The sequence below is a fragment of the Rhagoletis zephyria genome, unplaced genomic scaffold, assembly GCF_001687245.7.
Source record: "Rhagoletis zephyria isolate East Lansing unplaced genomic scaffold, Rhagoletis_zephyria_1.1 Rzeph_scaffold_05269, whole genome shotgun sequence".
NCBI lineage: Eukaryota > Metazoa > Arthropoda > Insecta > Diptera > Tephritidae > Rhagoletis > Rhagoletis zephyria.
In genome coordinates, this window is record NW_016162352.1 from 24,180 (window position 1) to 37,967 (window position 13,788).

At 38.9% G+C, this 13,788-nt stretch overlaps 1 protein-coding gene across 1 annotated transcript in view; it reads right to left on the minus strand.

Moving 5' to 3' along the window:
• The window catches only part of LOC108371858 (nuclear pore complex protein DDB_G0274915-like), a gene marked incomplete at its 3' end in the record, with an annotated part of 35,989 nt that extends 24,173 nt beyond the window's left edge, over positions 1-11,816 (minus strand). Inside the window, exons 1-2 of the mRNA XM_017627465.1 lie at positions 10,179-11,816; positions 6,027-6,417 (exon numbers count right to left, since the gene is read on the minus strand). Coding sequence (XP_017482954.1) covers positions 6,027-6,384 — 358 coding nt within the window. The remainder of the gene's footprint in view (positions 1-6,026; positions 6,418-10,178) is intronic.
• Between the last annotated feature and the right edge of the window lie 1,972 nt (positions 11,817-13,788).

Here is a 13,788-nt window from a genome sequence, read left to right on the forward strand (position 1 = left end):
CTTTTGTTCCTGATAACTGCTATAAACTTTTCATTATCTGCACCCAATTCGGCTGAGTTTTCTTTGGCTAAGACCATGTTTTTTGCGATTGCCACTGCTTTATCTAATTTTAAGTCCACTTCGCTGAGCAAGCGTTCTTTGACACTTTTAAACCTTGGCGAAAGCCCGCACACAAAAATGTCTCTTATTAAATCTTCCCGTAAAGTTTTGAATTCGCATGATAGGCTAAGGTTCTTTAAAACAGTTACGAATTCTTCAATTGTCTCTTCTTCAGCTTGCTTCCTGGAGAAGAACCGATATCTCTCCACAACCACATTCACTTTAGGCACGAAGTAGTCGTTAAAACTTTTTAGGAGTTCATCGTAGCCAACCGTATCAATATCATAGTTGAACGAGTTGAACACCAAGAGCGAATCCGGTCCTATGTGGTGCAGCAATAGTGCCACCTTTTGCTGGTCGGTCTGTTGCTCCAGCCCCGCTGCACGCATGTATATTTTGAAGGAATTTTTCCAATTATTCCATGCGAGTGACAAATTGGTTGCCTTTAGGTCCAATGGGGTAACTGTTGTAGCCATGCTGACCACTTTACTGCATTCTGCTGTTGGTTGCGCCTTCTCTGTAGGCATGATGAAAATATATATATATTTATTTCTTTATTTTTTGACCGCGATCTGACACCATGTTATGTAGTGTTCGACACGAGTGGTTGCTTTGTACTGACTCTTCTTTTATTTCTTTTGTCATTTGCTTCTTACTTACTAACATGCATACATAGGGTTGCCAACTACTTACACAACAGTAGGGAGACAGAGGTGGTGCAATCAGCAGTACTGCTACTTTGTTCTTGGCGAATTTGACAGAATTAGTTGTTCGTGTGACGTCATTTTAGCAAACTGTTTGTATGTATGCAAAGATGTTTATATGTATGTAAATATGGCGACCTCCATGGTTTGACAGTTAACACTCTTTCTCTCCTCCATCTCCATCTACTCTTTCCTATTCGTTGCTATCTTGACGTCACCACCCGCAAGAATGCGCAATCTTGTATTCTATCATTCTTGTGTCTTTTCTGTTTGGATCTTCTTACTAGGTGCCAGTGTACACCGGAGTGGTCAGGATGCCGAAAAGATATTTATATTTATAGTTCCAGCTCCGGGGAGAAGACTCCTCTCCCGACCTTTCCGTCAAGTTTGGAGCCATCAGTGTACATGTTTATAGCGTTGCGTTAGTGGAGTTATAATCCTGTTGAGTTGGTTTACTATATACAGCACCATTTATAGTTGTTGTTAAAGGTATTTGATGATATGCAGTCGTCAGTAATTGCAGGTATCGGTATGGACGCCATCGTCATTTTCGGGTGTCCGGATGTACCATGATTCCAGGCAACGGCCTCTCTGAGTCTTAAGGCTGCAATAACGGCTGTTTCACAAGCAATTGCGTCAGGCGTGGATAGATAAAAAAAATCGCGTTCAGAGCTCTGGTAGGGGTACAGCATAGAGCTCCGCTGGTGCATAGCTCCGTACATCTTTGTACCCTTAGAAATTGTTTAAGCGTTGTTGCCTTGCTAAGGGTAGGCCACCAGACCAGGGATCCGTAAACTAAAATCGGACGAATAATGGCTTCGTATATCCAGAGAACCATCCTAGGTGAGAAGCCCCACGATACGCCGATCGGCTTTTTACAGGCGAAGAGCGCTGTGTTGGCTTTCTTGATGCGTTCCATTTTGTTGTCGTTCCATAGCAGCTTACTCTCGAGAATTACACCAAGATACTTGGCAGTATGTCTAAATTTCATGCTTGAGAGTTTTGAAGGTGTAAGAGCCGGTACTTTATACTGTCTGGTAAGAAGGATTAGCTCAGTTTTAGCTGGTCCAAGTAACTAGCGAATAAAGAGTAGCTTGGATGAGATCGCACAAGGTTATCGTGGAAATGGCTCTTCCACGATAACCGCAACAACATCGACATATGTATGTATGTGAGGACCTCTTATCCATCCACCGCCATGTGCCGCAGCAGTTGGTTGACCGTCACTACCCATAGGAGTGAAGTGAGAATACCCCATGCGGAGCGCCCCTTTGATAGACCAGCCAGTGTCTCGAATCAGAGTTTTATCCACCCGCAGGTCCGTCGGAGACGAGGTACTCGTATAGGCGTAGGCATTGTTGAAAGCCCCGCTGCTATGTCCAGTAATGCTATTATTGCAAATTTCTTTACTTTTAGTGATCGCTCATTTTTACAACAAATTGTCTCTTTAATCTTCACGCCGTACACTGCGTCATATCTTCTAAAGTTGCATTTGTCGCTAAAATGCGATGTTGAAAATCCATATCCTCGATTTTGACATGATTTCGATAATTCTATTTCCATTATAATTCGTGCTCATTTACAATTCGGATATTCAAATGACGTTTTCGCTTATAACTACGCAGTATTCGCGTATTAGATTCCAACTCAAAGTGCGCGATACGCTTATTCAATTTTGCTCCTATAACTGTGCATTTTAATATGCGGAAATTTCGATGCGATTTCCCTTGTTGCATTCGGAAAAGTGTATGTATGTATGTAACATAACATGAAAATGCATAGCAAAGCGCCTATAGCATAGCACCACATGAGTGCTGTCAATGAGCGAAACAAGCATTAATTCGGGTATTCGCGAGCGCACGAGCAAATGCATGTATGTGCATGTGTGCGTGTCTGTGTAGGTGTTTGGGAATTTGTGATGCACCGGCAATGCAACGACGACATAATTTGGTAGTTCAGCAGCGTTCTGTAGAAGATAAGTATGCCAAATGTATGTAAATGTTCATGCATACACACACACAAATATTCACATGCAATGCACAGCAGCGGTACTAAGATAGCAGCGGTAATGCATAGATGCGCTTCATGGAATTATTACGTTGCAAACTTAATTGACCACGTTTCAGCAACAAAACTCCCCAGAGCGCAACGCACAGCACTCAACTCGCCCACACATTGCCGCATCACCGCAGCAAAGAGTAAAACGCGATTGGAATCGTAGTTGGGTGGTGTGCTGTCATTGGATAGTTATACATACATATATACGTAGCGGTGAAAAAAAAAAATTGAATTGGATTGTGAAAGTATGGAAAAATTGGTTAAAAATATTTGAAGCGTACGAAATTTGATTTTGAATTTGACTTTTGGCCGCCGCCGCGTGACGAGCGTGAACACCCAGCAGTCGTAACGAAATAGTAAGCAATGTCACAGAATACAAACATACATACATACATGAGTACACATATCAATCCCTTAACAGTCGGATTTATTGCGTAAGCCACAACGGTGTTGATGCGAACGAGACCTGTGACATAACAACGCTGATGCTGTTGAGCTTAGATAATCTGAAGAGTGTGGCGGACAGGGGAAACGGATTGTAAATATAAAAAGCTTTATTCCATTTGCCGCGAAAAAGTTATGTGCAATGGCCAAAGCTGGCTGTGATACTTGGTGGCCGCATGCACGAACGCCTAAAAGCAGACTACATACTTGCGCCGCGCCGTGTGAAAGGCTTAAAAAATATTCAATTCCATTCACTGTATTACTTATGAATTATGAATTTTGTTGCTTTTGTATTTATGTGTTCGGATTTATGCAGAAAAAAACTTCGTCAAACATAATGGCATACAAATTAATTCTGTAAGAAAAGAATGCAAATTCAAAGAGCAGCTTCTTTCTTGACGATGAATAAAATTCGATTTCGGTGTGAATGCATATGTATGACATAGTCAGTGTTTGCGTGGTTACGGATGTACATACGTATGCATTTGCTTATGTAAATCCATTTAAACTTTTAGACTTTATAGAATTTTGTTTAGAATTTTACTTAATGATGGTCTGTGTGTTAGGAGGATGATAATCACTTTAAATTGACATAAGGAACCCCAAAGAAATTATCGAGAAAAGAAGAAACTGCTCAACTCCATTTTAGACATCGCAACGAAGAGGCAACTCCTTTTCGCGCTGCATAAAGTGGCTTTGAAATTGGCATTTCCATAGCTGGTGTGTGTCGATGCTCTTCTCCCGGGTCTTTTTCAAAATTATTTCTCAATTCAGTACATAGCTGGCATATTAAATCACTGCCCTATTTTTCTGATGGCGCTATTCCATCCATTTCAGTTTCCTACAGAACCTATGGATACCTAGAAGTACGCAGCCGCAACGACTGAGCGACACTACTCCTAGGAGTAGGCTCCCATCTCTACACCGCCGTCCATGGGTAGTGCACCTGTATTTTTAAGCTACGATCTGGGTTTAATACCAAGTAATCTGTAGATATATTTTCTATCCATCTATTTCCTATAATACATATTTAATGGAATTCGTAAACAAAAATCTTCCCAAACAAACATTCGGCCGGAATTAGCAATAAAATTTACATTTTTGCAAAAACACGATTTTTGACGCCTTGCTAATTACACTGGAAATTAACCTGATTTGAATGAGAATTTTTCTTAACGAAATGACACAGGTATTTTTTAATGCCCAATTTTATCATTAATATTTGTGTTATTAAATGCCTAAATAAGTAGTTGCAATAAGCATCAGTTTAAGTAATTTTTCGTGAAAATCGTTATCATATTGTCGTCTTAAGCAACCATCTCATTTTCAGGGAAGCCACCTCTCCTGATAAAGTTTTTGCCTTATTAGGGTATGACATTTTAAGGAAACGAAAACGGAATTGTCTCACCAGTTTGCATTTTTTCCTTTCAAACTAACATGAAACGAGAAAGGGACAGCCAAAAACCGAAAGTTTTGGTACGAAGGAAAGCGCAATTAGTCATTGTACCATAAGCAAGATTGGCCTTATAAGTTATAGCGGCGTACACACAAATCTCCAATCTAGTTGACGGCCGCGAACCTTTATACATACATATGTATACGTGCCATTACTTCCAAAGAAATATTCATTCACTTATCGCCGGTCTTGGAGACATTAAATGACACACAAATCGTACAAAAAATTTTAAAAGAACGAATTAAGCGTCTCGTGGTAAGTGTTTAGGACTCACATGTACAAGGTAGAGGAAAATACATATTGTCAAATTGTCTAAAATTTTAGTATTAACATTTTTGGCCCAATTGGCTGCTGATCTTTCTAATTCGATCTATTCCAACTCTTTCATTTGTTTCGACAAAGTTTTTAGTCCATATTAAATTACACTGGAACTCAATCAGCTGCATTTCAAAATCTTTGATTTTTAATCAACCAAATTTAGGCAAATTCAGTTTTTGAAGTGAAGTCACATCAGTAGTGGGATTCTAGAAATCGTTGCGCTAAATTTCTATCGCTAAAAATCTCTGAATGAATGACATATGGGCCTAAAAATATGCAACGCGAAAGCGGAAGGGGTTTAAAATAAAATCGTAAGCATTGTGGATATTGATACACTGGTCTACGATTGCTGATATAAAAGCCTGCAATGTTTAAAATGTTTTGCCAATTTCAGTACCTCTCACTACGCGGAAACTACAACAACAGTTGGGGCATGGGAATTGGTAGCAATTTTAAGTTGAAAATTTTAGCAATAAAAGTGAAGCTAAAAACTTTTTAAAAGGCAATCAAAAGGTCGATTAAATTGGCTTAAAAGTTAAAAGAAAAAAGAAACAAAAACTAAATAAAAGGGAATGGCAGTAAATGAACAAGCCGCCAAATTCAACAAATATTTAGTACTACAAATTTTAATTCCTTTTCATTTCCAGTACATACAAATACATAGTAATATAATAGAATATCCAATTCGCAACAAAAAAAAAGAAACAGCAGAAAAAGTATGTAACTAACAAGTAAGAGAACAAGAACTAGAATAAGAACAAGAACAAGAACGACAACAACAATCAATGACGGCACAGTAAGTAAATTGAGTAACTGTTTTGTAAGCATAGAAGTAGGAGGACTAAAGGAGGAAGTTTTTAATATGTACACCAACAACAAGAATATTGCAATCGAAAACAACAAACTGAAAAACAATGAAAATTGTAGAATGAAAAGCACAAACTTACGGAAATCCATTTGTTCATCTTCCAATTGCCTTATCACAGCCGCATGACTTTGGCGTAGCATCAGCTCCTCCTCCTCGATGGAGTCATCGTAAGCGGAAGTCGATGTAGGTGTGGCCACAGTGGTGTTGGTGGTGGTGGTGGTGGCGGTGGCCTCCTTCGTCGCGGACGCTGGCAGCTGCGATTGTTTCCTTTGGCCGAAGCGTGCAAAAACTTTCACTCGGCTGCCGCGCCGACTTTTCAATGTGCCGCTACCGCTACCCCCCGCACCTGCACCGGCACCGGCACCAGCACCAGCGCCATTCGTTGGCGTTTGTGGCTCGTTGACTGTGGTGTGGTGGTTCGTTTGCGTGTTACCCATTGTCTTGGCTGGAGGTGTTGCGCTTGAGCGAGTCTACAATTTTGTGCGTACAATTGAAAGAGAAGAGAATCAAAAAGAATTACAAGTCAATTACAGCAGCATTGTTTAATCGTATTAATTTTCTTCTACTTAAGTTCGAAGTTAAGTGATATCGAAAGCATTTGCAGAGCCAATGTTGGTTAATGAATGATTCTTGGCGATATTTTGATGAGTCGATTGCTTACAATGTTTGAGCTTATTATAAGTTTTTTATGAGTATTTGAGTGGATAATTAAAATCTTAAAGTGGAAATTGTACATTTTCTAAATAAGTTTGCAGTCCTCTTGAGACATAAATAGCACTTGTTATCGGCAAAAGTCAGCGCTGGCAAAGCGAAGTTTCACAATTTTTAATATTAAAGTTAAAGTTAAAGTGTAATTTAAAGCAAATCCGCGTAAGTGTTACTTTTGCCTCTGAATAGAAACAGACTAAGTGAGCGGTTTTCTCCGCTAGGCCTTGGGTGCTCTTTATTCAGAAAACGTTTGTAATCATTTCCAGTTTTCTTGTTTGGTATAAAATAGGGTTCCTTGTGAAACTGTCTAAATATATAGTAGTAAGTATATAATACCAACAAAAAAGTATTTTTACAACGCAAATAAAAATTAACAAATGAAAACGATGAAATGAATATTTGGGAAGAATCCTGTTCCCTTGGGTTACTTCAGAGACGAGGCAGACGGCACAATGAGCAGTAAGCAGTCGCTAAATTTTCTGATTTATGCTCATTTGCTTGCAACAATTCCCCAGGAGAAATCTCCGATGGAACAACGCACGGGAGTTGTACCTCCCTCTCCGACTTTGTGGATGATCGTCACATGGCCTGGACGATAACATAGTTTAAACCCTTCAAGAGGCCGGGATCCGATGGCTTTATACCTGCACCGCTCAAAAAGGCTCTGAAGGTGTCGTGCAATTGGCTGGCTCCTATTTAAGCGAACTGGGTGAGGGTCATCAGGGTTGCGTTAATCTCGAAGGTCACTAAGGACTCTCATGCTTCCACTAAGCATGCCTATAGGCCTATAAGTTTGTCTTCGTTTCTACTAAAAAGGCCGGAAAACGACTAAATGTCGTGACTGTCTTTCGAGAGCTCAACATGCTTACTGCAAGGGAAAGTCGTTGGCTACTACCCTACTCACATTAGTAAAGTGGATAGAGGAAGCCTTGACCCATTAAGATTATCCTCAAGAGAACTTGGTGGGGCGGGGTTAATGAAAGGAGCAGTGAAATATGGAGACAGGGTTGGTTGGGTTATATTTTGCCGTCAGCTCTCCATGAAAACTTCTGTAGAGCCTTTGAGGCAAAAATTTACTGCTGACGATCGTGACGTCAGTTTAGGAGATTAGCGGAGGTGACTATGACGGCCTGTGGTGGTGCACTCGAAATCGGAATGTCTCACCACTCTTTGGACCCGGCCACAGTTGTGGGAAACTTCGAAGATTCTGACTTGGCAAGAAACTGCACCCTTGAAACGTCATCACCGGGTATGAAACAGCGGGGCGCGTCTTTTTTCCTCTGCGGTTCACTCTTGGATGGTTGGGCCTGGAATGGATGGGGGAGGCCAAAGGAGCTCCTTTCTATTGGTGGAGGTCCCGACAGGCCATTGTGCGATTGGTATTCACGCGGTAAGGTTAGGAATCTCAACTGATCCCTTTTGTATCAGTAGACTGCCCATCCCTCGCGAGGCTAGAAACACTTTGGCTGAGTAACCTGAGGCTCCCAGCTTTCGTGATATAAAAAAGAACCAAGTGTGTCCCTTGTCTGGGGAAACCAATATACCATTGTATGTATGCATGAATTTTGGTATGCACATGAAAAAGGTATCTAACAAAAAGAGGATATCCACACTCTAAAAATTCATACTAAAATATTATTCCTTAACTCAACGATCTTCTTGATAAAATCAAAGTTGATGACATACATATTTTATGCAAAGATGACGAATAACTTTAAAATAAACAATTATATTTTAACTAAACCACAATTTTTTCGCTCTAGGTGATAATGACTAATAAATAAATCGTATATGCATTAAGCTTAAAAAAGTACCCGTAAAAATTGCAAAAAAATATTGCGAAAGCTCTGTGATAATTATGTACTTCGCATGGATGATATTTATGTACATACGGACGTGTGTATGTGTAAATGTAATGTGACTCATTAAATGCAAAAGTAAAAAGAAAAAATATTAATAAAGAAACTCAATCAGTATGCACTGCATCCCTAGCAGTTAATCGACCTTCGCTTGGGTTTCTCGCTTATCATTGGTTGAAAAGCGAACTTATCTACTGAGAGAGCCCCAGTTAATTGGTTTTCCTGGATAATTAAACACAAAGTGCGTATTACGGTATACGTAAGTATGTAAGCAGCTGTCTCGAGAGATGCATCTAGAATCTAAATTTTAGATTAAATAATCAAATCAAAAACCATATTTTAGATGCGAAAGGGGCAAAATTTTCGCCCCCAACATAGAGCTCGCAAAAACCCCACATCCAATCCCAGCGAAGGTGGGTCAGAAACGTCATAACATCGTGCCAAGCATTCTAAATCCTTCTTTATTTCACTGCTTGCGAGCATAATTCTTCATCTATCTGCTAGTGTCTATTAGAAATGTGTTTAGGCGCGACTGCTAACACCCAGCGCCTAAATGCTTGCTATGCACTGCTGCATGTGGAAAATTTCCTTTGTGAAATTTTTGAATATGCACTTCTCAATTGCCATACAATAAAACTTTTTTAATGAATAATAACACTGCTCAACAATTTTTGATCAACTTTAACCAGCAAGAATGAAACAAAACTTTTCCAACGTACAATTTTCTACTGATTCCGCGTATATCGTAATGGTTTATCTATGTCAAACCTAGTTTCTGGGATATCCGTCAAAATATGAAGAAACCCATAGTTTTCTCAGTTTAAAAATTATAAGTAGGTTTAACAGTTTTCTAATAGAGCTCTCCGTAGGGTGGCTAACTTTTTCTGATTTTAAGACGGTCGACTTTTCTTAATTTTCTGTATGTTTTTTTTTTTCTATAGTGACCAAATCACTTGTGTGATTGTATGAAGGCTTTACAAATCTCCCAAATGTTAAAGCGATAGGATGACAAATACAACTTTTCGATGCACATAAGTTACATTACTAAACTGCAACTATGAGTTTTTTCATTTTTTCACCGATATCTCAGAAATTAGGTCTGACCCAGAGAAACCATTCTACTTTGGAGAACTTTTATTTAATTCCTAGTGATTTTTTTTTGTCGTGTAGCGTAATCAATAAATTATTTGAATATACATAATTGTTATAAGGCCATACCAAAAAACCGTTAAAGATAAAGATTACGATGAAAATTATGGCTAAGGTAAGGACTAAGTTTCACTTCTTTCTCGCGTAGGGACTACACGCCCTTAGTTTTTTTTTTACATTCTGAGCATTTGGAATGGATGTGCTTGCAAGTATGTATATCTACTTCGATTATTTTAGGTCTTTTCAACATTTCGCTCTTTTCGAGTAATGCCCAATGTAGAACAAATCGTGTATAGAAAAAAATTTGTTTACATGCGTACATCCTTTTATGGCTCCTTATTTATAATCTGCTACAAAGAGAGCTCTTTGTTGTCGCTTTTACTTTTAGCTGAAGGGAGCAAAGCAATAATACCCTTCTGCATAAGTGCGCCGGATATAAAAATGCAATAAAACTATATATGTCTGTAAGTAACTAGAAAATGTTTTTTATTTGTTCGAAATGATTTATCACTTACTGTATTTTATGACTTCGGTGAATTTCAACAAAGGGAAATTATTATTTATGGAAATAATTTCGCAAATCAAGCAGTCGCTACTAATAAATGATTAAGCACATATACATATATGTATGTATGTATGTCCGAAGTCGATGCTGTTTTTGTTGATTTTGTTTATTTTCGTTGCTTTGTATTCGGTTAAATCTTTATTCTGTTGTGTTAAATCGACTTGACGCCTGCTGATCTTGGAGTTTTAGTCGCGAGTTTAGTTAAACTTGACTGGCATATGTGTGTAGTTGTTTTTGCTTGTATGCTATGCTTTTTCTTAGTATTCAATAAAGAAATCTATCTAACTTTTTTTTTTAAATTTTGTGCCAACTTTCGCTGTAAAATTATCTACTTTATTCAATTCCCTTTATCACTCACTGCCGCCCGATTTTCTTATCTTTGATTTTTGTGCAATTTTATTAACTTAGTTATTTATCATATCTTTAAATTTTTTGTAGCATTTGTTAAAATTTTTGGGTGCGGCATTCAGTTGTGATTTTTTATTGTTCGTTGTTGTTGCTTTGTAAGCAACATATTTTCACACGCTGTGCTTGCTGCTGAGCTACATACTACAATTGCTTTTGCCACTTCCATTCTTGACACAGTTGTTGTTGTTGTTGTTGTTGTTGTTGCTTAATGTTTTGCCTGCTGCCTTTGCCATTTGCTTGCAAATGCGTTGCTCTCGTGACTTTGCCAATTAACTTTAATTTGATTTTCATTGAATTATTGAAGCTACTAAGTATTTTTTTTTTGCCTTTAGCGCCTCGCCTCTCTCTGCCCAAAGTCGATTTACTTTAGTTTCTGGGCCGCACCAGCGATTGCTATTGGATGTAGCGGTGTGATCGGGTGACTCGACGATGATGGAGCAGCGCCTTGTGGCTGCTAATGGCTGCAAATGACACTTCCGTTCCAAATCGCTTACAATTATTTGTTTGTTGATATATTTTTGCTATAATTTAGTGTTGTTGGTTCTTTCACAGCCACTGCATATATGTAGACTGCACACGTTAATGGGTCGAACCGCAACCAAGTCATCAGCACACACACACACACACACACAAACACAGGCAGGCAGGCAGGCAGGCACGCAAATTACATTCACTAAACTTTTTCCACAATTTTCTTTTGCTAAATTTTTGGGTTTCCCCATTTCGTTTGGCACACGGTCACTGTCCAGACTCACTTCCTCTACTTGTTTTCCGGCGAAATGTCAGATTTTCACAAAGCTGCTCAATAATAATTACAACGACAGCACTAACCTACAGCAACACGCAACGCAAGTGTGACGCAACGCACACAGCAGCAACAACAATAGGCGCGGCAACAACAACAACTGCGATTTAGTCAATTGTAACTTGTAAACCACACACTTTGCACTAAAGTTTTTTTTGCATTGTAAACAAACAACAAATGACAGCTGTTCTGCTGCGCTCTCAAATATCATTCGCTATGCTCTCATCTACCCGCAAATGAATGCAAATTTTGACATTTCAACTGACAGTTTGCACTAGCAATTGTTGCAGCGGCACTAAGCGAGCGAGCGCGCACGAGTTTGCGCCTTGCCTCGAGTTTCGTCGATGTTCTGGTAAAAATCGATAAAAAGCGTCAGCGCTGTGCCATGCTTGGCCAATGACTGGCCGGTTTGAGGTGGTCGCCCGGCGGCTGAGCATTGCTCGAGTCGTCGATGTTGGGCGTGTGTGGGTCGAGCACGACCATCACAAAATGAATAGTCATCACAGCGGACAACAGCAACAACAACAAAAAAGCAGTAGCAAATTAAACGATAACAATAAGCATAACAAATGTAAAAATGGCACACACAAAAATAATAATAACCATACTCTAATGATAGCGAGTAACGAGCAATTGTCGCATATGACTATCGTTAGCGCGACAGTTGAGAATTCAAATGCGATTAAGCGCTACAATGCACGTATGTGTGTAAATGTACATTAGAATGCCTCACACTGCAAATGAAAAAAAACGACTGGGCGCTTTCCAAAGTGATTAATAAAATGTTTGGACCATTTCTGGTTGCCACCCAAAATAGTTTGGGTCAAACTCCAGGCAATTGTAATGGCCGAACCGTGCCAAAAATACTCAATAATAAGTGGTCTAGACAGACAGAAAAATTTACACTCTCGAGAGCTAGATTGTCTTGGGGCAACACCCACGTGAAGAAGAGGCCGCACGACACCAACCACCTCTTTACTTGCCAGCTCAATCCCACTCAACAACTAACATCCCTCTCCCTTTGGTCCAAACCTGTCCCGATCCCGATCCCTGTACTGTTTACAACAAGGCATAATTCAAACCATGTACCGTTCCTCTTTGAGGAATAGGGACTGAAAACGGAGATGAGGGCAAATAAAATAACTAGTAATTACGTCAAGGAAGAGGTTTCGATAGTTGGAGCATCCATTTTGATTAAACCCTTGCTAAGAAACACAGGGTTTGGGAGCTTTTGGAAGACATCCGAATGTGTCTGATGTTATATACATATTTATGAGTGCTATAGTGGTAGGTACTAAAACATCAAAGGTTGGCATGCCTCTCGGCCACTGCATCAATGAAGACGTGTACAACTGCGGATATGGAGTTTGGATTCCCACTCATCGCTCTGTTCCATCTGGTTGAAAGGTGAATTACAGGGCGGGCAATGATATTAATGAGCCTGCTAAATAAAACCTGGAAAAAGATTGATTCATAGACTTCTTTGATATGCTTCAACTGTTACCAAGGTCATATAAGGTAGCATTTTGTTGCGTATCATGCCGCTATGTGAATGAAGGTAACTAGGAAGCCGACGAGTTGGTAGGAGAATAAAATTCCACAACGCAATTAAAATAATCAGATTTTTTGAGGTGTTTTCAAATCTGCCTAACTCACGCAAATCCTAATAGTTTTACGAAATATCTTGGCAGAGTTATTCTGGGTGATGCACGTTAATGTATTTTATTGGCACTTTTCGGTTCTTGCGACTTTTCTGGATTTTTGTGAACTGTCGTGATAGATTGATGTATGAATATGAAATCAGTTGCCTATTTGAATTAAAAAAGTTTTTATTTTGCACATAGTTTCTTTAAAACTTTGGCGAAAATGTACATTTGCATTTGACATTGATCTCTTTTCGAAGGATATTTAGTGGAAAAAGGGTTTTCTGCTATAAGTTAGCTTTGATGAAGTAATAGAATTTTACACTTTTAATTATTCTTACTCCCGTTTTAAGACGTAAACGTATAGAGCGCACGAATGAATTCCATTTCAACCAAAATATATTCATGGAATCGTAGAACACTTTAGGGAAGCTAAAATGACACGAAATAATGCCCAGACACTTAAATTTATTTGTATGTTTAATGTTCGTCTACGCTCTAAAAAGTGCATGTAAAACTACTACTGAAAAGTGTTTATTTTTCAACCAGAACCTGTGTAAATATATGCACAAGATGTTCAAGGTTTCATTTTGAACATGAGATGTTTGAAAAATACACATAAATATACACATGAAATGTTTAAAACTGTAATAAATTTTAAAGTAAAAATATATTTTTACTAATAATAAACATTAAGTGCTCAT